This window comes from Odocoileus virginianus, chromosome 1, assembly GCF_023699985.2.
Source record: "Odocoileus virginianus isolate 20LAN1187 ecotype Illinois chromosome 1, Ovbor_1.2, whole genome shotgun sequence".
NCBI classification, from domain to species: domain Eukaryota; kingdom Metazoa; phylum Chordata; class Mammalia; order Artiodactyla; family Cervidae; genus Odocoileus; species Odocoileus virginianus.
The window spans coordinates 66,408,951-66,432,285 of NC_069674.1; the positions used below are offsets into that span (position 1 = coordinate 66,408,951).

Genomic DNA, 23,335 nt, shown 5'->3' on the forward strand with positions numbered 1-23,335 from the left:
AGGGTTTTCAGCCCTAGTTTGGATGACAGAACTTCCCTGAAGTATTTCAGATGCTGCTATTTAGTTTGAGCTGGTTTCCCATTCTCTTCCTCTTCTCCAGATGATCAACTCCAGTCCTGTGACTTTAAGAAGCTCTAGACTCAGATTACTGCCAAGGGGGTTAGAGAAGGAGGAGGCAGGAAGTGAACACTCAGTTTCTATCATGATGTGTTTGGACGTATTGCACCTAGAAAAGCCTCAAAGGAAATTTTTTCAAACTGTTGCACAGAATTGCTTCATTCCTGTTGATTTTCCAGCATGTAATTGGGACATATGTTCTTGTATTGTGTCTGTGTCTAATTAAATAGAAGGTTAATGCCCTCTGAACAACTTTCCCCTTCTATTTCTTCATCCTTCCCCACTCCCCATTTAAAATAATCCTCTGCCTCAAAAAGAGAAAAAAGAAAAACAAACTGAATTAGAAGTTCCAGGCCCAGACCTGCTCTATCTTGGGTGATTTAGCTCACCTCTCTGAGTATCCAACTTTATAATAGTAGGATAACTAAGTTGGATTAGATGATATCCAAATTTCTTCAAGCTCTTATGCTATAGGAATTTTAAAAGTAACCTAATTACCAGTCATGTTGAAAAGCACCTTGGCATACTAAAAGAATTCCTTGCTGAAAGTTGGGAGGCTGAATCCAAATCGTGGCTTATTACTAACTATTTGTTTGAGCTTTGCAAATCATTGCAGCTCCATGGCTGCCTTATCTGTAAGGCAGGGAGGTGGGACCTGTTGGGTCTGGGAACTGATTCATACCACCTCTCATCCCTGAGAGCCAGACCCGAGGGGCATGCACCTGGAGAGCATCTGTATCTACTTTTCACTGGTAAAGGCTGGATTGTCGAACAAGCCACCATGGGCTTACTGACGCATCGCCCTTCCCAGGCATGGGCACAGACCAACAACCACAAGCTCTCTTTCCCCCAAACTCCTTAATGCACAGAAGTTGCTGACCAGAATGCCCAGGACAGGCAGCTGTTAGAAGATAGCATGCACTTTGGGAGAGGTAACTCTTCAGGGAGTAGTGAATGAGTGTTCAGGTGAGGCCAGGGGTGTAACTCTTATCTGTTTTGGTTTTTTTTTTTTTCCATTTATTTTTATTAGTTGGAGGCTAATTACTTTACATCATTGAAGTGGTTTTTGTCATACATTGAAATGAATTAGCCATGGATTTACATGTATTCCCCATCCCAGTCCCCCCTCCCACCTCCCTTTCCACCGGATCCCTCTGGGTCTTCCCAGTGCACCAGGCCCGAGCACTTGTCTCATGCACCCAACCTGGGCTGGTGATCTGTTTCACCCTAGATAATATACATGTTTCGATGCTGTTCTCTTGAAACATCCCACGCTCGCCTTCTCCCAGAGTCCACAAGTCTGTTCTATACATCTGAGTCTCTTTTCCTGTTTTGCATATAGGGTTATCATTACCATCTTTCTAAATTCCATATATATGTGTTAGTATACTGTAATGGTCTTTATCTTTCTGGCTTACTTCGCTCTGTATAATGGGCTCCAGTTTCATCCATCTCATTAGAACTGATTCAAATGAATTCTTTGTAATGGCTGAGTAATATTCCATGGTGTATATGTACCACAGCTTCCTCATCCATTCGTCTGCTGATGGGCATCTAGGTTGCTTCCATGTCCTGGCTATTATAAACAGTGCTGCGATGAACATTGGGGTGCACATGTCTCTTTCAGATCTGGTTTCCTTGGTGTGTATGGCCAGAAGTGGGATTGCTGGGTCATATGGCAGTTCTATTTCCAGCTTTTTAAGAAATCTCCACACTGTTTTCCATAGTGACTGTACTAATTTGCATTCCCACCAACAGTGTAAGAGGGTTCCCTTTTCTCCACACCCTCTCCAGCATTTATTGCTTGTAGACTTTTGGATAGCAGCCATCCTGACTGGCGTGTAATGGTACCTCATTGTGGTTTTGATTTGCATTTCTCTGACAATGAGTGATGTTGAGCATCTTTTCATGTGTTTTTTTGCCATCTGTATGTCTTCCTTGGAGAAATGTCTGTTGAGTTCTTTGGCCCATTTTTTGATTGGGTCATTTATTTTTCTGGAGTTGAGCTGGAGGAGTTGCTTGTATATTTTTGAGATTAATCCTTTGTCTATTGCTTCATTTGCTATTATTTTCTCCCAATCTGAGGGCTGTCTTTTCACCTTGCTTATAGTTTCCTTTGTTGTGCAAAAGCTTTTAAGTTTCATTAGGTCCCATTTGTTTATTTTTGCTTTTGTTTCTAAAATTCTGGGATGTGGGTCAGAGAGGATCCTGCTGTGATTTATGTCGGAGAGTGTTTTGCCTATGTTCTCCTCTAGGAGTTTTATAGTTCCTGGTCTTACATTTAGATCTTTAATCCATTTTAAGTTTATTTTTGTGTATGGTGTTAGAAAGTGTTCTAGTTTCATTCTTTTACAGGTGTTTGACCAGTTTTCCCAGCACTACTTGTTAAAGAGGTTGTCTTTTTTCCATTGTATATCCTTGCCTCCTTTGTCGAAGATAAGGTGACCATAGGTTCGTGGATTTATCTCTGGGCTTTCTATTCTGTTCCATTGATCTATATTTCTGTCTTTGTGCCAGTACCATACTGTCTTGATGACTGTGGCTTTGTAGTATAGTCTGAAGTCAGGCGGGTTGATTCCTCCAGTTCCATTCTTCTTTCTCAGGATTACTTTGGCTATTCGAGGTTTTTTGTATTTCCATACAAGTTGTGAAATTATTTTTTCTAGTTCTGTGAAAAATACCGTTGGTAGTTTGATAGGGATTACATTGAATCTATAGATTGCTTTGGGTAGTATAGCCATTTTGACAATATTGATTCTTCCAATCCATGAACACGGTATATTTCTCCATCTGTTTGTGTCCTCTTTGATTAGGGGTGTAACTCTAATGCAGTGGTCCTGCTGTGGGATCCCCAGACCAGTGGCAGCAGCGTCAGCTCCAAATCAGGAGAGGGAACCTGGCAATCTATATTTAAAAGCCCTCCAGGGAATTCTGATTGAAAGTAGTGTTTAAGCCACTGCTTTACTGGAAAGTCCTTCATGTGGAAACATGAGGAATCAGGAATGATGTTCCTAAACAGAGAACATGGTTTCTTAGACTTTTTCTTGCAACATGTTTCTTATCACTGTTCTTCATGACCTTCTCTCTCCTGCAACTGATACAGGTGCTTGGCTGGTTACTATGGAGACCCCATCATCGGGTCAGGAGACCACTGCCGCCCTTGTCCTTGCCCAGATGGTCCCGAGAGCAGACGCCAGTTTGCCAGTAGCTGCTATCAAGACCCTGTTACTTTACAGCTTGCGTGTGTCTGTAACCCTGGATACATTGGTAAGTGATGTGCAAACTCTCAGAGGAAAAGATGTGTCTTCATGAGATTAGTAGTTAAAAAAGAAGAAAAGCTGAAGAGTTAGCCTATTTAGTTGCTTTATTTTTTAAAAAAAAATCTTTATTTAAAAGTGAAGGGAATCTGAAATATAGAAGATGTTCTTTTCCTGTTTGGTATGTGGGACAGTCTCTATTCTCATGTCTCTGAGAAAAATGTTATAATACAGAGCACAATAACAAGTTCATTTAAAGTCCCTGTGAAGTCTAATGTTCTTAGCCAGTTCTGTTCCTAACCAGTAGAAAGATTAATTTATATTTCACTTCTTCCTTCCCTTATCCAACGCCTAGTAGGAGAGTCTCAAAAAGTAAAGTAGCCAAATAGTGGGCAGAATGAACAAAAGAATACCATCTACGAGCCCCAGACAACAGAATCTATCAAAGCTAGAAGTATTCTTCATTATTTGCTGTACCCACATTATCTGCCAGCATTCATGGAGTGTAGCAAGTTGTACATACAGACTCCCTTTATTTCATCCTTGATACTACTGTTTCAGATACTCCTTATGCTTATACATAGCTCATCCAATTTGCACTTTTTAGGATTTTTTTTTTTAGTTTATTGACTTATAGTTGATCTACAATGTTGTTTATTTCCACTGTGCAACAAAGTGACTCAGTTGTGCATATATTTATCCGTTTTCCTGTTCTTTTCCATGTGGTTTATCCCAGGCTATTGAATATAGTTCCCTGTGCTATTCAGTAGGAACTTGTTTACTCTTTGAAATCTCTTAAGAAGGGAAATTGGTCATCACAAAGGGCCCCATTTTTCAGGTTGCTCAGTGAGGACCCAGAGTTTTTCAATGAATATAATCCCTGGGTTAAGATTTAACATCAAGCTAAGCTTTTTGCTGTGAAACCATTATTTCGCTCCTGATGTGTCCATCCCTGTGGAATGAGGAGCTGAGTCCATGGGTTGGAAGTCTCCTAACTGCCCCTCCCCGACCGTGACCGCAGAGAGCCAAGGCTGAAGCGCCATCACTGCAGAGAGGCTGCTGCCTTTCATGACTGACAGCCTGTTCCCCTAAAGCGTGGCCAGCCTTGGCCCAGTAACTAGCGCTCTGGGGATCCAGGCACCGCCTGGGTGGGCTCTCTGGTTGGCAGGAATGTCCGGGGGCCAGATCTTGCAGACAGCAAGCCAAAGGCCCCACGCTGGTTTTATTGGCCAACAGGCTCCAGATGTGACGAGTGTGCCTCAGGCTTCTTTGGCAATCCCTCAGATGTGGGGGGGACATGTCAGCCTTGCCAGTGTCACCACAACATCGACACAGCGGACCCGGAAGCCTGCGACAAGGAGACCGGGAGGTGCCTCAAGTGCCTGTACCACACGGAGGGGGAGCACTGCCAGCTCTGCCGCTTTGGATACTATGGCGACGCGCTCCGCCAGGACTGTCGCAGTAAGATGCACGCGCCCTCTGCCCCAGCCTTAGAGTGACTTCCACTCTCCTGCTCCTCCTCCCCTGCCTCCTCCTTGGGGGATTTTATTCTTAGGGGATTTATCTCAGCTGTGTTAGTTGTTCAGTTCCTGTCTGACTCTTTGTGACCCCTTGGACTATAGCCCACCAGGCTCCTCTGTCCATGGAATTCTCCAGGCATGAATACTGGAGTGGGTTTGCCATGCCCTTCTCCAGGGGATCTTCCCAACCCAGGGATCGAACCCATGTCTCCTGCATTGCAGGCAGATTCTTTACTGACTGAGCTACCAGGGAAGCCCATTGTCTCATCAGGTAAAACACTTCTTCAGAAAGAGAAAATTTTACTACCCACAAGAGAAAGATAAGGATGATTTTTTTTTTTTTAAATAGCCTCGTTCCTGGCACTGTTGAGCTGTGGCTCAGCACCCGAGAAGGAACCAAAAGCTCTGCCACTGTCCCCATGATGAATGCCATCGATAGAGTGGATTGATTTTTTTTTTTTAATTGAAAACAGTTTTACTAAAATAAGCACAGTGCATCCTTGCATCGCACAAACATCTGACATACGCAGGTCGATTTTCTTAGGTAACTAAGCAGCTCAGCTGTCTGAGGCTGGGTATGCCTTTGTTCTCACCAGCAGCCGGCACCACATGCCTCAGACCAGGGTGGCCGGGCAGCCTCTGGACTGGCTCCACAGCAGGCGCAGAGCTCCTCACTGCCCCAGACCTGCACTGCCCTCCACACCAGGCCCCAGGGAGGAAGCAGCAGACATACTGTCTCCAGAAGTCTAGAGTGGATTGATTTTATGTTCTGCCCGTGGGCTTGTTGATGGGCTGAGACTTCTGCATCCTAAATACACACTTTGGTCTACCCTTTTGTCAGTGATGGATAGAGGCTTCCAGCTTAGAAAAAGAAAGAAGTAACATCTCTGATGTATCTCTTTCAGAACTCATTATTTCTCTCTTATCGCAAGATCAGCCAGCATTTCCTGCTGCGGCTGCATGGCCCCCAGGCCCCTGTCTTTGTTGATACAAACAGGGAATGTTGCTGAATGTTGAGGACTAGCAGGACTGGATTCCTTCAAGCCTTCCTAGTTTAAAGGGCTCTACCTGCCATGGCTCGCACAGCCATGACTGCTGTTTCCTGCCAAGAGTTTGAAATCATTAGGTATCTCTGTTCCCACAGCCTGGTTTTTATTTCCAGTTAAATCCTCAATCCTCAGTGATTCACCAGCCTCTTATTAAATCAAGTATTTTTGAAGATACTTGCCAGCCATTTTGCATGTCTGCCTGGGAAATGTCAGAGCTGTGTGGAACATCATAAGATGAAGAACCACAGTTTTAGAATTTTTTTTTAAAATCCCCTCCATTCCTTACTCTTCTTGTTTGCATTTCCAGGTTGAAATCTAGAGAGAGAAGGGGTCGCTGTTTGATGTAGCTGCCTTTCGCACTGTCTGTGTATTTTCCGAGTGGGCCTCTGTAAGTACATCTGACCAGGTTGTTCTTTTTCAGAGTGTGTCTGCAATTACCTGGGCACGGTGCAGGAGCGCTGTAACGGCTCGGACTGCCAGTGCGACAAGGCCACGGGGCAGTGCTTCTGCCTCCCCAACGTGATCGGCCAGAACTGTGACCGCTGTGCGCCCAACACCTGGCAGCTGGCCAGCGGGACAGGGTGCGCCCCCTGCAGCTGCGATGCTGCCCATGCCTTCGGGCCGTCCTGTAATGAGGTGAGGCGCTGCGGCCCAGGGCAGCCATGGAGCGTAAGGAGAGAGGACGGTGGGTCCACGTGGCAGCTCTTGGGTGGCTGGGCGGCAGTTAGAGAAAGGCCCCCTGCTTGTGGTTGCAGCCTTGCACCAGGACACACAGCACACACTGGATGTCCGCCCTCACGTGCCCCCGTGGGCTGGGACAATGTAATGTGCAGAGTCTCCACTGGATACCACCGGGCACAGCAGCCTGGGACCCCAGCAGCAGGGGGGGGCAGCTCACTTTCTAATGGACCAGGGAGGCCGTGTTTTCCAATACCTGGCTGCTGAATCAGACTTTTTTTCTTAGCCACACAGCCTGAAGTGGGCCACATAACAATAGCCAGCATTGTAGAAAGTTCTCCTGTTCCCCGACACACACAGAACAGTGGGTCACACACAGTCACAGGGGGTCCAGGCTTGTGCGTAATGTATGAGGATACGAGTGAGGAAACGTGTCAACAAAAGGGAACATGCTCTGCGCCTTCCCAGCCCCACTTGCAGAGGAGCGGTTAGGAGATGCCAGCCTGGGGCCCTTAGCACCCACAATCGGGGTGAGGTTCCCTGTTCTCGGGCAGGCCGTTAGGCCTCCCGGCCTTGCAGCTGAGCTGACCCGGGTCTATCCTTGGCCTCAGTTCACAGGGCAGTGCCACTGCATGCCTGGCTTCGGAGGCCGCTCTTGCAGCGAGTGCCAGGAGCTCTTCTGGGGGGACCCCAGCGTGGAGTGCCGAGGTGAGCGTGGGCACCAGACTTGCGAGTGGGTGGGCTGGGTGTCTGTGGGAGCTTTCTGTCCGGTATAGCACAGATGAACTTGTCTATAAGAACTAGGCTGAATTACAAAAGAAATGCATGCTCATTATTTAACAACAACAACAAGAAAAACTGGAACCGATTTAGCCCTGGAGACATGTAGGTGGAAAAAGTGGACCTGCTGACTGCTGGCTTCGCTCCCCAGGGCTGAGGTTTGTCTGCCTCAGCACAGACAAGCATACATACACACCCCGGATCACACAGAGTGGCTTTAGTTTTTACTGTTTTTTAAATTGAAGCATAGTTGATCTCCTTGGTGACTCAGACACTAAACAGTCTGCCTGCAATGCCGGAGACCCAGGTTTAATCCCTGGGTTGGGAAGATCCCCTGGAGCAGGGCATGGCAACCTACCCCAGTATACTTGCCTAGAGCATCCCTTGGACAAAGGAGCCTGGTAGTTGTTTGATGTAGCTGACTTTCGCAACCATGGGGTTGCAAAGAGTCGGACACAGAACAATGTACATGTGGTTGATTTACATTATTTCAGATGTACATCATAGTGATTCAGTTATATGTATATTTTTCAGATTCTTTTCCCTTGTATGTTATTACAAGATACTGAATATAGTCCTGCACTGTACGTAGGTCTTTGTTGTTTTTCTGTTTTACATATAGCAGTGCGTATGTGTTATCCCATAGTTTATCCCCCCACCACCTTTCCCTTTCATAACCACAAGTTTATTTTCTGTGTCTGTAGGTCTTTTTCTGTTCAGTAAATAAATTCATTTGTACTGTGTTTTTAGATTCCACATGTAAGTGATTCTTACACTCTTTGTCTTTCTCTGACTCACTTAGTATGATCATCTCTAGGTCTGTCCATGTTGCTGCAAATGGCATTATTTCATTCTGTTTTATGGCTGAGTAATCAGAACGGCTTTTTAAAATGCTTTTAAGCAAAATGAGCTCATATTCAGCATCAAGTTCTGCACATTGATTTCCCCCCCGAACAGTATTTTGGGGTAAGCTTCCTTGTTGGCACAAGCAGAGATAAACGTCCGGGTAAGATGGTTTGAGCCCAGTGAAACAAGCAGATGGTGCTGACAGTTAAAGCCCTCAACTGTCACTCCCCAGCAGCGGGAACTCGGAGGGTAAGGCCCTCGAACCCTCGTGTCCAACAAAGGAGCTGGTGACAGGAGCACCACATGTGTTAAATGTGAAGAAAACCCAGATCCTCCCTTAGGCTTGTGACTAACTAGGACTTTGAGGGAAGGCTTGATGTTTTCTTAAGAACAAGATATTGCTACAGTCATGTGAATCAGAAGGATTGCTTAATTTTTATGCTGTTGCAGTATTTTACCTGCCAGGTTATTTTTCAGATCTTAAACTAAAAGCATTCTTGGAGAAGATTTTAGTAGACTGTTCCTGTACTATTTTCCTCCTCTTTCTTTCCTATTTGAGTTTTCTTCCTTATGTTTTAAGTTTATAGCTATGGATAAATACCTTCTGCACTTTCTTACTTGCTCTTTGATATATTTTCTTCACATATGAAATTCTGGGTCCCTGCTAGACACTACATTTTAAAAAAATCTCTTTTTTAGACTGAACTGTAGTGAAAAGTAATATAGATTTTCAGGTTAGCAGTTCATTCAGAATCTTCTATTGAAAGTCACAAATCTAGAAACTGCGTGTTGTTTCAGAGTCAGCTCATATGTTCCTTAACAGTCCAAAGACTCGAGCAGTAGACAGGACCAGAACCAATCGCCTGTGATTTGTTTCTTTCATTCACTGTGTAGCCAGAAGGGTCTGCGCCAGCATCTTAGATGAGACGAAATGTTTGCTCCGCAGAGGAGATGACGAGGGCTGTATCGATATACAGATGTACTCATATACATATTCTTCAGTCCCTGACGTTGGTTCTTAATGGAATCTGATTTTCTCACTTCCTTTAGAAGGTCCATGACGTTCTGTGGACCACTTGCAAGTAAAATCCTGCTGAAAATCTGGTTTCTTCAGGACTCTCACCACTATTTTGTTAAATTTCTCAATCTTATACTGCCCCAGGGGCTTGATTTTCTCCAGATAATGGTTCTATCATTGCTTATAGCCTGATTCTGTCAGCATGTGTCATTGGCAAAATAGCTTTGACTGCCAAAGCTTTCTGACCTTTTGCTCCATCTAAGCTTTGTTAGCATGAAAAGCCTGTTTCCCAGAGTCAGAGTCAATCAGAGAATTGTTCACTTAACACTCAGAACTTTACCCCTTACCCTTTTATCTTTAAACCTTCACCTCTAAATCTGCCAGAGAAATTGTGGCTTATAAGCACGGTATCAACTTGTTTAGGTCAAAAGTGAGATCATGTTTTAGAAACTTTGCAAGGAGAGAAATCCATGGCATTGGTGTTCGCCAACTTCTTTTGTTTGTTTTACGCAGAGGAAAGGTCAGCCTATTACATAAGAAACTGTGGGGACCCAAATGCTTTTGACACCCCATGAAGGAAGTTCGTAACTGACAAGGCACCTAGAAAGGACAAGAATTGACTGCAGCCAGCAGTGAGGGAGTCTTGGCCAGCCACGGGCCCTGTGCACACAGGATGGCTGTCGGAGCAGGACCAGAATAATCTGATGAGGGCAGGGACAAGAATGCAGGAGCAGATCAAGTTCAGGAACACAGTCACCAGGGGAAATGGGAGGGCAAGGGTTTGAAGGGACAGGGTCCAGCAACCAGCGGGAACACAAGTAGGTGTTATCTGAAATTAGATTGAACTATGGGGAATGAAAATGTGAACAGTCTTCTCAGATTAGGTCACGCACTGCCCAGGAGTGAATTTCAAATCTTTCGGTTGAACAAGGCACAAGTTCAGACTTTCTGGAGCCACCTCGCTAACAATATGCTTATAGAAAGACTTAAGTCATAGCTAAGCATTCTCCTTATGGGAAAAAATGGAATTATGTCAAAGACAAACGAGCTGAGCTTCCAGCTCGTGAATTGTTGAATGTTCTCATTGTCCAGGCGGGTTGGGGCTCTTGGCCGACAGTGCCGAGTCTGAACAAGCCCATCACTGTGCTGGATGGAGAGGAGCTCGCCCACCCCGTCCTGAACGTGCCCAACAAAAAGCTCGGCCCAGAGCTCTGCCCCATGCCCTGAGGAGTCAAAGGGTCACAGGAAGAATCTTCTGTTGACTGGCAGACTGCAGAGGCAAGGCCTCTGGCTCTTGGGAAAGGCCAGGCTGATTGGAAATATGGGCCATAGGTGAGAGGCTCTGGCTGTTTTTTTCATCCTGCTTCTTTCTCATTTCCAGTCGTTTTTGGTAGAAAATCGAAGTACATTTTTGCTCAGACATAATTTGTTTTCTTAATGCTTGTCATCTTTTCTCAGGCTGGGATTCCTTTATAATCACCCATCTTTTTTGCTTTATTTCCAGGGTGGCTCAGGAAGTCAGATTTAATTTGACTCTTTAGAGAATTGCAGATGTTCTTGTCAGTAGAGGGAAGGCTTGTCCATAGCCAGGTACCAGATCCAGCTCACAGCCCACTTCAGTGAAGCTTGACTGGGGCACAGCCACGCCCCAGTATGTCCATACTGCCCGGGCTCCCTTTCTGCTGCAGTGCCGGTGTTGAGGAGCTGTGATGGAGCCTATTATAGAAAACGTTCACCAATTCCTGGGCCAGATAGCCAGCTCACTTCTGCAGGTGAATTCTATTCTCCAACTTCCGTTTCAAAACTTCCGTTTAAAATCATACTACTGAGGCTAAAAAAAAAAAAAAAAAATGTGGGACTGGACTGGAGGAAGTTAGAGAATTTACAGAAAAAGAAAATCACATTTCAGAGATTAGAAAGTGCTGAAATTTCCCTTAGAGTCAAATAGAAATGCCGAAGTAAAGCAAGAATTAACCCTTGGTGTGAGAGCACGTCCCTGGGGATCTGTTGAGGCAGGTTCCTGACAAAAATGAGTAAACCCTGTCCCCTGATGCGAGGAGGGCACTCCCTTGGTCCCCAGGCAGCTTCAGGTTTCAGAAGGAAAGGTGCGGGGCCCGCACAGGCCTGAGTGAGTGCCCAGCTGCCCAGAGGGGAGTGGACACTGGCGGAGAGCCGCGCCCTGAGCAGGGCCCCTCGCGGGCTCTGGGGAAATCAGCACGTGAAGCAGCAGGAGGCAGGAAGCGAGAGGTGCTGAACTCTGCAGGCGGCGGAGCGGGGACGCCAGGTGGGGCTGGAGCCCCTCGGCAGGCGTCACGGGAACTGTCTTCTTGGAGAGACGGAGGAGATTCAGTGTCAGATTCCATCAGTTGATGGAAAGCCCTTGAGGATGGACTTTCTTCAGTGGGCAGAGGAGGTCTGCAGACACGAAGGGAAGGATACAAAGAAAGCAGAAAGTGACACCTGCTAAGAAAGAGGCACATGGGCTGTTTCCCATTTTGCTGTTTCCTTGCTGACATTTTCCTCCAGATCTCAGAGTCTGTAAAATGGGTACACTATTTTTCATCGACCTACCTCTTAGCATGTTTTATTAATTTTTTAGTTGAAGTGTCATTGCTGTACAATAGTATATAAGTTACAGGTGTCCAATATAATGATTAACAATTTTTAAAGGTTATACTCCATTTATAGTTTTTTTTTTTAAATAGTGGCTATATTCCCTGCGTTGTACAATATATCCTTGTAGCTTGTTTTATGTACTTATTTATTTGCCTGCGTTGGGTCTTAGTGGTGGCAGTCTTCTTCCCTGTGTCATGTGCGGTCTTTTGTTGTGGCATGTGGGCCTTCCAGCCGTGGCATGGTCTCTGGTTGCTCAGGCTCTGTAGTTGTGGCGCATGGGTTCCAGAGCACGCCGGCTCAGTAGGAGTAACACGCAGGCTCAGATGCCCTACAGCATATGGAATCTTAGTTCCCCAACCAGGGATTGAACCCATGTCCCCTGCCTTGCAAGATGGATTCTTCACCACTGGACCACCAGGGAATCCCTCCTTGTAGCTTATATTTAATAGTTTGTACCTCTTGTTTTAAATGAGAAAAGTTAGTAAAAATAGAGATGACCCACTGCCCACATAACCAAGAGTATATTTATATATGAAAGTGGAATTCTCATGGCTCATTAAAATGATGACAGTCTCATTTCTAGAATGCTGTTCTTCATCTTCATGATTTGTTCATCTTAAAACTCAGGCAACAACTTTCACTATATATATTCCTTTCCAAGAGAAAGTTTTTGGTCCTCTACCTAATAATGCCATTCTTCAAAGCCACACTGAGTTGCAGGTCCCCTGGACTCCTATCCCTTCCTCTAAAGAGAGGAGAAAACACATTGGCCCTGTCGGAGACAACCAGTACAATTACTTGATAAACTTCCCCAGTCCCAGTGAATGTGAGGTTGGAGAGTCTCCTTCACAGCTTTACTGTCTGTAAAGTTTTAAACTGTCAGGTGAGAACCAACCTTTCTGCTTCAGCAGAAAGGAAAATACTCTTAGGGGGTATTTTTTACAAGGTCATAAGTTTGGGCCTTTTAGTACTTGCCTCCAAGGTGACCCCATCAGAGAAGCAGTTCTGGAAGCTTAATAAAAGAAGGAAGCACTTGTCCACTGGCACTTTAACAGTTTCCCAGCTTCAGTTTGAAATGAAAACCTGATGCGTTTTTAGGTAGTCAGACTTTTTCAGTGATGAACTGCAATCCAGCCATCTATGAAATTTGACTCTGCTTTTCAAATGGAGGAAGGGAATGTGGTCGGCAAACGGGTCCTGGTCTCTGGAGGTGCCAGAGCTCTGCCCGCCTTCTGGGACACTGGTCTTGAGGGGCAGGGTCCAGAGATCAGCTGGGATGAGAATTAGGTAGATTTTGGGAAAAGAATGTGACCGCTTTTTTCACATTATGTAATAATTTGCCAAATATGCCTTCCATTGCTAACCTTTTTGTTGAAGTGACTTGTTGGAGGGCACAGTTTTAGACTTTCTGCTATTGTCTCATTAGCAATATGCTTGTGGAAAGACTTAAGTCATAGCTAAGTATTCTCCTTATGAGAAAACACATAGTTATGTGAAAGACAAGGAAAGTCTTAATGAGAGGCCACTTGCCTTTTAAATCCCACAGTTAGGGACCAATATTTTCCCCCTCAAAGAGGCCATGACAGAATGAGAGCAAGACATGCCTATTCCAATGACATAAATGAACAATTGTTAGAGAAATTAAAAATAAACTCAACATGTGCATACATCCCTTGCCCCCAGCATGAATTCAGTAAAAACCTCTTTAGGACTCTACCTTTGCATTCTCTTCGGGAAGAAAGATTTTCTAAGCAAACTAAAAGCACATGTACCATCTGGCACTGTTGTCCCCAGCCTAAGCATAGCAGTAAAGTAGGACAGATCTGCAGTTTACCTGGTGGTCCAGTGGTTAGGATTCTCTGCTTCCAATGCAGGGGGCATGGGTTCAATCCCTGGTCAGGGAACTTAAATCCTACATCCTATAGTGTGGCCAAAAAAAAAAGTAGGACAGATCTGCTGGGCCACACACAGGGCTACCCACTGGGGCCTGCAGGACAGCAGCGACTGACAGTCTCATTCATTTCAAATGGCATCATGAAGGCCCTCTCCTTACACAAGTCCTTAGGTCCATTCATCAGCTTACATTGGTGAACTTGAAGGTCATGATTGCTCCACTCCCACACACACACACTCATACACTTAGCATGCAAAAGGAAGGTGAACAGCTGGGAAGATAACATGGTCAGTACTTCTCAAAATGGGGTGTAGTGACCCTCAACATCAGCATCTCCTGGCAACTACTAGAAATATAAATTTTCAGGCCCCAGTGATTCCAGATCTGGGGGAAGAGATGGGGGGAATGTGTTAACTGAGCCCTGTATGTGATTCTGATGCCTGCTAGAGTTTGGAGGCTAGGACTTAGATGACCTGGGTGACTTATAGCTTTTTGGAAGATGACTAAATTCTATGAGATGATATGGAAGTCCGTTCCCGAAGGCTAAACAACATAGACCTTCAGATACAAGCATTAGCTGAGTTCTTCCCAGTTTCTTTGTAGAAACTGATGGAGGCAGTGGTTTTCCCAAGTCTTTCCCCCTTTTTTTGCGGGGGCGGGGGTGTCATTAGGTATTCCACTAGAAAAAGACCTCAGTCTAATGAGCTTGGGATATGACTGGGTAAAAAAAATAAGTGGAACAAGATTTTTTTTTTTTTAACAAGATTTTTAATACAGAGCTCTTCTGAGTCTTTAACATGCTATTTTTAATTTTCAAAAAGAGAATGTAGAATTTCCCAAACCTACTTGATCGCAGACCTCTCATTTCATCCTGAAAACAATCCTAAGAGTGGATAGGTATAATTATTATCCCTTATAGACATGGAAAGCATAACTCAGTTTTTGTCCCACCCAGGGTCAAGTAGCTAGCTGGGTGTGGGGAAGGCAGGATTCACCAGCAGGCAGCCTGAGTTTACTACAACACTGTGTCACTCAAACTTGGCATTTGAGATCGTGGATTGTAGTTGGCAAAAAAGAGGCCAGGAAAAGTTAAAGCAACAATACAAAGCAGGGTGTGAGTAGAAAAAAATGGTCCAGGCCACAAACACATCTTTCTGGCTTTGGAGGATAGAGTATTTTGTTTCTCAGGACCATCCATGAAACTGATTCTGGAAAATGTTTTATTACAAAGTCTTTTGGAGATAATACTGTTGACTCAGGAAGGATTTTTTTGTTTTTAATGGAAATATAGTTGATTTTCCAATGTTGTATTAGTTTCAGGTGTATAGCACAGTGATTCAGTTATATGTATATTTCCTACTATGCATTATTACAAAATACTGTATAGTTCCCTGTGCTATATAGTAGGTCCTCGTTGGTCATCTATTTTATATATAGTGGTGCTGCAGTGAACATCGTTGTGCTTTGCCACAATTAACATTGAGTCCCGGGAAGATTATTTTCTTTTGTAGGGGTGTGTTGATGTCTCTTGTGTGCCTGTATCAAAAGTGAGGGTAGAGCCTTGTTTGGCAAAGACAGTTGAACTCCAGTTTGAGAGTTAACCCTATACAGAGAGCTGAGAATGGAAAGATGGTTAAAGGTGTACCTCTGCCCTTGGAATCCACAATCTACTTAGGGAAATAGGATCTTTGTTCTTATTTTTATCCCCACGTTTTCCCAGAAGGGGTTTAAGGCCAGGGATAAGAGAGGTGTGTGTGTGCATGCTCAGTTGTGTCCAACTCTTTGCAATCCATAGACTGAGGTCCGCCAGGCTCCTCTGTCCGTGGTTATTTTCCAGGCAAGAATACTGGAGCAGGTTGCCATCTCCGGATCTTCACGACCCATGGATCAAACCTGAGTCTCTTAGTTTCCTACATGAGCAGACACGTTCTTTACCCCTAGCGCCACCTGCAGGCCTTTTGTTATTCAAACACTAAACAAACACACATATCAAGTGTTGATAGAAAACCAAGTTAGTCACCCGAGCTTTGGGACTCTGAGCCAGGGTTCAATGGCACAGGCATCGCGGTAAGTAATCTCAGCCACAGTCCACTGACCAAGAACACAGATTCCCTCTTGTGCCATTTGGTTCTGCCTCAGATGCCAACCCTACTGGACCAGTGAGGTTGGGACTACATGACTCCCAAGGCCTTTGCACTTCAGAAGTTTTACGGGCCTGTGCTCTTAGTGCTGGGGGTGGTTATCACAATGGCAGGCACCCACAAGTTAGATGATACTTAATTGAAAGCCTTTTAACCAGACACTTAAAATTCCTGAGACTTCTTTCTCATTTAGTTTTCTCTTTATCAACCTTATTGCATTTCATCAACCATTCACTGTTCTGTGACCAGATAGAGGGATGTTGGTATGTTGCTTGCTGATTACTGCTCTATCTTAGGCCAGAGGCCTCACATCTTCGGGGTGTCACCTAACAGACCCGGTCCTGTCCTGACAGGATCTACAGACAGGTCAAAAAAGGGGGAGCAGAGGCAAGACAGAGCTTAAAAGCACAGACTCTGGAGCTGCAGAGTGCTGAGTTAGACTCCTGGCTTGGCCGCTTCCTTGTTGCAAGACTTGGCAGTCACGTTTTCACATCTATAAAACTGATGATTGTAACACTTGGATCCCATAGGATTATTGTGAGGATTAGGTGAGATGATGCATGTCAACCATTTGTACAGAGGCAGGCACAATGATGCACAATGGTGTTCACTTAAAGAAACATTTATACTAAGATTGTTAAGCAGCGGTGAGCCAGGGTTGAGGCACTGCGTGTTGTGGGGGACCGGCTGCAGCCTCTGTGGGGGTCATTGGTGAACTGGCCGTTTACAGACCTTCCTGCTGTAACAGTGGCTGAGGGTTCTAACTGCCTAGTGGCTGTTTGGGATCTAGTGGCTCAGCCAGCATTGCTGTCTCCCTTCTAGCCTGTGACTGCGACCCCAGGGGCATCGAGACACCGCAGTGTGACCAGTCCACTGGCCAGTGTGTGTGTGTGGAGGGTGTGGAGGGTCCACGCTGTGACAGGTGCACCCGGGGCTACTCGGGTGTCTTCCCCGACTGCGCACCCTGCCACCAGTGCTTTGCTCTCTGGGACGTGATCATCGCTGAGTTGACCAACAGGACCCAGAAGTTCCTGGAGAAAGCCAAGGCCTTGAAGATCAGTGGTGTGATTGGGCCTTACCGGGAGACTGTGGACTCAGTGGAGAAAAAAGTCAACGAGATCAGAGACATCCTGGCCCACAGCCCAGCTGCCGAACCACTGAAGAACATTGGGAATCTCTTTGAGGAAGCAGAGTAAGTAGTTGATAAGCCAGAGTAACAGCTCACGGTGTTGTTTCAACTTGATGCATCAACAGCGCAGTGCTTCCATCAGGAGGGGTGGTCAGTGCTGTGAGTGAAAATAGATGTTGGGCATTCATTTTCTGGCAGTCACTGCTCTGGGCTCGGGGGCAAGTGGATGCCGGCGCATCAGTGGGCCCAGAGTTGCAGGGACTGCAGTGCAGAATGTGTGCACGTTAGATTCAGCACTTTGCTCTGCAAACAGCAACTCTTGGGCAATAGAATGTCTCTGGATGCAGAGACAAAGGATCCATAAGAGTCACAGCTGGGTTACTTGCTAGGCTTGTGAACTAAAATGACTCACACACTTCCAAGCCTCCCTTCTCGCCTGCGGCAGAGGGGAGGATACTCTTTAGTTTTCTCTTACAGAGTAACAAAAGGATTGATCTATGACATGGTAATGTAATTGCAGAAAACATTATAAATATAAGTTGTTGTCATGTTTTGCTACTTCCAGGGAAATTCCATTACCACAAGTAAGACTCGTATTTCTAGGTTATTTGTACTGCTCAGCTGTTGGTCCACTAGAGCTGTGCTTCATTCATTAACGGATTCCCTATGATGAAAATTCCTCTTAGTCCTTCTCTGGGTAATCATATCTCTGATTGGAGAGTGTGTATTTTGCCAGTGAAAGCAGAGAGAATTGAGCTGAGTGATGCTGAACTTTTATGAAATGAGATGATTTTTCTCCCATTTCTCCCAGTTATCTTTCATGTTCTCAAACATTCCAACTGCCTTTGCCAGAAGGACCCGCAAAACAGCAAAAAACATCGAGGCTAAAGGACAAAACAGGAAAGGATATGGAGCATTTGTGCTTCTCCAAATGCTATGGGTTTTTATTATAGACTTCCCATTTGGCAGGAGCAAGGGGGTTGTTTCATGGTTAAATCCTTTACATTCAGGCAATAGTACATCATGCCAGAACTACAGGAGCATTTTTGTGTGATGGGACTTTAATCAGCATCTCTAAAAAGTCAGATGGACTTTTCATTCACCTCCACACTGTGTATGAGAAGCAGGAAGCTAACAGCTGACATTAGCTAAAATGCCTTGTAGGAGGTCCTTCCTACAACTTCTAGATTTAAAGTAACTGGTCCCTTGACTGCAAGCCTCAGATCTTGTGCCCAAGATCATGTGGTTGATCAGGGTGTTAGGAGATGTCTGATGTGAGGTGATAATGCATTTAATGAGGAATTTTACCTCATTAAAAAAAGACCACAGTACAGCTCAGCCTTCTTACATTTAGCGATAACAAGCCTTAAAAGGCCCTGGTCTGAGCGCAGCCCCACTTAAGAACTGATTTCTTGGCCTTGGTGTCACGCACCTCAAGGGAGAACAGACAGCTCTGGTATCCTTCGGGAGCCTGCCAGAAGAACGACTGCATTCCTCCGCAGCTCTGCCTCTACCTTCACCCTTCATCCAAATCACACAGGTGGTACTCATCTCAGGAAAACTGATTTCATTAATCCTTTTCAACACAGTATCCAAGGATGCATGTTTTAGGATCCCGAGTGGCATTATTTAAAAATCTACAATGTAAGGCTTGATTTTTTTTTTTTTTAATTATAACATTGTACAAGACCCAAGGAGAAGTAAAAGCCTTCCGGGCATCAGCAGATTAATAAAAGCAAAGCACTGGAAAAAAAGAAACTAGACTCAGGTTAGGAAAAAAAGCCCTCGGGTTTACAAAATGAAATTTAACCCACAAATCCTTTTAAGCACTTTTCTTTTGAGTTGGGTCATGGTATTATCTCAGCCTTAAATATCATTTTTCGAATCGCTGCCAACCTTTCAGCATCTCTACATTTTCCCAGTTTTTTCTATGATTATATCCCTGAGAAGACAATTACAGTCCATTAGGTGATACCCAGAGCAGAGGCCTTGATTTGTGCTTTCTCTGTGATATGCACACACATGCACCCTGTATATGCGAGTAATTTACGAAGAGATGCCTGAAGTACAGCTTTGGAGACAGGAAGATGCAGAACAAAGGCAGCTGGGTTTGCATTCCAAATGAAATATTGTGCAAACTAAATGGTTATCATATTCCATCCTCAGTGATGCGGCTTTCTTTCTCAGGAAAAATGAAAGGGTTGCTGTGTTGGTGGAAGGTGGCTCCTTTGATGGGACTTTGTCTGGAGGGGGGTGTGTATGAAAAGCTTCTTTGCCTTGTTTCCACTGTCTTCCTGGTGGCCATGGGGCTTTCTTTCTTCATGTCTCATCTTGAAGGAGATCCCTGAGGTTCAGATAGGAGTATTTTTGGCAAGTGGCTGGGAGCCATAATTCTACACGAGAGTCACTTATGTCTTTTGAGTTTGTGGAATTGTATGGGCTTGCAGCTACTTACAGAGTTACAGAGTGGGACGCATGCTCTGGAAATGTTCTCATGTTACATCAGATATTCAGGATCCCTCAAACAGCCCATCTGTCACAACATAGCTGAGTGGAACTACTGTGTTTTCCTTCAAAGCATTGAAGAAAGAAAAATCATTAGCTTTAACATAATTTCTTAAGGATGAGATTAAAGCCAGTACTTGAAGATGAACTGTTACAAACTACTGAATCGGTTTGAAATTACAGAGTAATGGATACAGTATTAGTGAAAAATGTAAAAATGAGACTTCACGTTTTCCCTTCAGTTTCTTGCCCTTAAGTTCATTTACCCTTCTCTTCACAGGAAACTAACTAAAGATGTCACAGAAAAGATGGCACGAGTAGAAGTGGATCTGTCTGACACAGCTATGCAAAATAACATCACAGCCAGACAATTAGATGCTTTACAGGCAGAAGCAGAAAGTCTAGATAACACAGTGAAAGAGCTTGCTGAACAGTTGGAATTTATCAAAAATTCAGATATTCGGGGTGAGCATTTTTTTAATGCAAATACTTAATCCTGGACAATGGATTTTACTATCTGTCTAATCTTTTAATGGAGCACTTTCAGAAGAAAAGTAAGTGGTTTGTAATAATTTTAAAGCTTTTCCTCATTGAGTCTCTGGCACAAAAGAGGATTAAAGTCTTCATTTTATCAATGTGGGATGTGGGGCACAGAAGGGATTGCATGGAGTGGGCAGTGGTCTTTGTGTTAGAATGACATCGATTTCCTGATTTTTTTTTTTCCATTTAGTGGTTTACCTCCTTGGTATGACTTGAAAAGGGGCTCTTATAAAAAGTTAAGAAATCAAATTGATACTTCTGCAAATTGTTTTATATTCAAGAATGTTACGTGACCAGGAATTCACATTTGCAAGCCACTTATTGATATCATAGGCCATATTATATAGGACCCTCTCCCCCCAAAGCAAAAGAAAGTAAAAATATGTCAGATCACTCTATGCATCCTGTTTTATGCATGATTGCTTTTTTTTTTTTTTAAGCTAGTTCCTTAAAGCCAAAACATGTCAGGCTGTTTTATGTATAAACATTAGCCATTTGAGTGGATATAAATAGTTAAATGAGAAAAGGGAAAACTCATCTGGACATGTAATCTACAAGTTGCCTCATACCAGCTATTTATAAAGAACTGGATGCTTGCCTGTGTAGGATCAAAATCTTCATGATTGACTTAATTTTTTAATCCTGATGTTTGGCATCCTCCAGAGCCACAGTTAGGTGCCAATGGAACAAAGTATATTCATTGATCATGAGAAGAAAGTTGTATTTCTTTAAGCTTTGAATTTGAATTTTAAAACAAAACCATATGGTCAATTTAGGGAGATTGGGTACAAGGGGATTAACTGTGGGCAATTTGATCTCATGCTCTAGGCGCCTTGGACAGCATTACCAAGTATTTCCAGATGTCTCTAGAGGCCGAGGAACATGTGAATGCTTCCACCACAAATGCCAACGGCACGGTGGAGCAGTCGGCCCTCACTAGAGAGAGGGTGGAAGATTTGATGTTGGAGCAAGAGTCGCAGTTCAGAGAGAAACAGGAGGAGCAGGCCCGACTTCTGGATGAGCTGGCAGGCAAACTACAGAGTCTTGACCTTTCAGCTGCCGCCAAAATGGTAAGGTCTGAGAGTTTGGCCCGCAGGCTGCCATGCTACAAGAGAAAAAATGCCCTGTTTTGTCTCTAACGCTGTCCACCCTGCAGATGAGTCAGCAGGAGGGAAACCGGTCTCAGTCTGGGGTATCCGTGACCAAGCCAGATTAAAACCAGCAGCATGTGAGTTTCCACCTTCCTCTTGCAGCAGTTTCTCTGGGATACAACCAAAGAATCAGGACTACTCTCCCATGCTGCTGAATTGACTCACTTCTTATCTAAATGGGATTCTTTTTATACTGTGGACATTTTTTTTTTTTAACTTTGTTCTGACTTGAAGTGCAAACTGCATCCCAGTGAAGCAATTCAGAATAATTCTTGAAGACACTTCCTTAAAAAACTCTTTAGCTCCCTTTTTTTTTTTTTTTCATAGATAGGTATTAATTAAAATGTTCCTTTGTCCTAGTAACTTTACCTAGTTAGGATTAACCTGAGACCAGCCTAGAAAGTAAATTTATTTCCCAGAAGCTTTTAAAAAATAACTCTGGAGTCAAATGAAACTGAGTAGTGAGTTTAATGGAAATCAGGCAGAAAGCCAAAAAAAAAATCCAAACTGTTTTTCTTCCTCTTGTTCCCTTATTATTTTTCATAGAAGAATACTCATCTGAGAGAAGCTGCAGGGTGCTGTTTATATAGGACGTTGTTTAGTTTTTCTAACTAGTCATCACAAATTTCTCCAAACGAAAACGAAAAGCAGCTGAGGATGCTAGAGGATGTCTGCTTTGCAGCAGGGGCATCTTGGGAATAGGTGGCCTGCGGGCAGGTTCCTCCGGCTATTAAGAACGGGAGCCCTGCCCTGTGCCTGCTTTCCATCAGATGAGTGGCCAAGAAACGTGCCACCTTCTTCCCCATCTCATTGTATGTGCTTGTTAATAATCTTGTGGAAACTCCCTTTTTAGGTTCTACACCACCACTTTTTGTGTACAAAGATTTTTGTTCCTTTGTGTTTTTCAAGGACCTTCGGTTCTGTCTTTGTGTATATTTAGTTAGACTGATGATGTTTTTTTCCAGGCCTGCCAGGCTGATGAAATAAAACAGATCTTCTAGGGTGTTAGAATGTTTTTAGAAGGTATCCCTGAGGTCTTAAGCCTTCTTGATTAAGGCTTGTGTTCTTGTATAGCATGCAGAATAAACTTTATTTACTGAAAATTTTTATGTGCTATAAACCAGATACATGAGAGTATTATTTTGAGATAATAGGATAATTATCACAGAACTATTTAGTTAGAGAGTAGAATATATTTTGAAAAAACTACTCTTTTACTTCTTAAAAGAAGTACTTGCTTTGTTTGGGAGTATTCTGTTAACTATTTTCACTGTAGTATAGCTTTCCCCTCTTTTTAACATGAGCCTTTTCCATAAAATAGCTCTAAAGACAGTTTGTCTTCCTGCTCAGCCTTTTCTGTCATATAGCAAACCTGTAATTTATCAATTTGCCATATATATTCTACAACCAAGACTTTGGAAGTTTCTGGCATGTGAGAAACGAGGAGTCTGGCAGGGGCTTTGGGGGTTATTTGGAAAAGTTATACCCACTTTTATTTTTTCTCTTCCTCTCCCATGTGGAATGTTCCCCACTTCTCCTGCTAAAAATCCCACCAACCCACTCTCCTTCCCCAGCTACAATCCTCAGTAATCTCCATCTGCTTTCCTTCTTACTTGATCTGACCTATTTTTGGCTGTTTTCCCTAGAGTTATCTTTCTAACTAGACATAAAGTTACTGAAAGGCCTGATTATGGGTCTTTTATATCACCCTTTTTACCAGAACAGTTAACAGGCTGCTAGGTCTAAAGAAGGTTCTCGATACTATTTTCTTCTTTTGGTAAATTCAGCCATTTAGGAGAAAGGGGATGGATTCTTTGGCTTTCATATCAGCAGACTTCAGCTTGATGGAGCAAAGCCCCTAAGTGTGGTATTAGGGCAGATGATCCGGACAGCACTGATGCAGAGTTGAGTCACTGTTTCCTTGGAAGAAGCAAGCTGGCTCATCCCTAAGCTGTTTGCTCCTCTCTATCCTGAAACACTTGCCCAAGCACCCTCGCCGAGGACCACCTACACACTCTCTTGGGCCACCCAGGCCCTGCACAGCTGCTGGTGACCTCGGACTCACTCTGCATCCTGTACTTGTGTCTTGGCTTT

At 44.1% G+C, this 23,335-nt stretch overlaps 1 protein-coding gene across 1 annotated transcript in view; it reads left to right on the plus strand.

The window, feature by feature from the left end:
- The window catches only part of LAMB1 (laminin subunit beta 1), a 75,870-nt gene that overhangs the window by 44,362 nt on the left and 8,173 nt on the right, over nt 1–23,335 (plus strand). Inside the window, exons 21-27 of the mRNA XM_070469062.1 lie at nt 3,221–3,384; nt 4,611–4,835; nt 6,365–6,579; nt 7,233–7,329; nt 16,739–17,108; nt 19,831–20,015; nt 20,919–21,160. Coding sequence (XP_070325163.1) covers nt 3,221–3,384; nt 4,611–4,835; nt 6,365–6,579; nt 7,233–7,329; nt 16,739–17,108; nt 19,831–20,015; nt 20,919–21,160 — 1,498 coding nt within the window. The remainder of the gene's footprint in view (nt 1–3,220; nt 3,385–4,610; nt 4,836–6,364; nt 6,580–7,232; nt 7,330–16,738; nt 17,109–19,830; nt 20,016–20,918; nt 21,161–23,335) is intronic.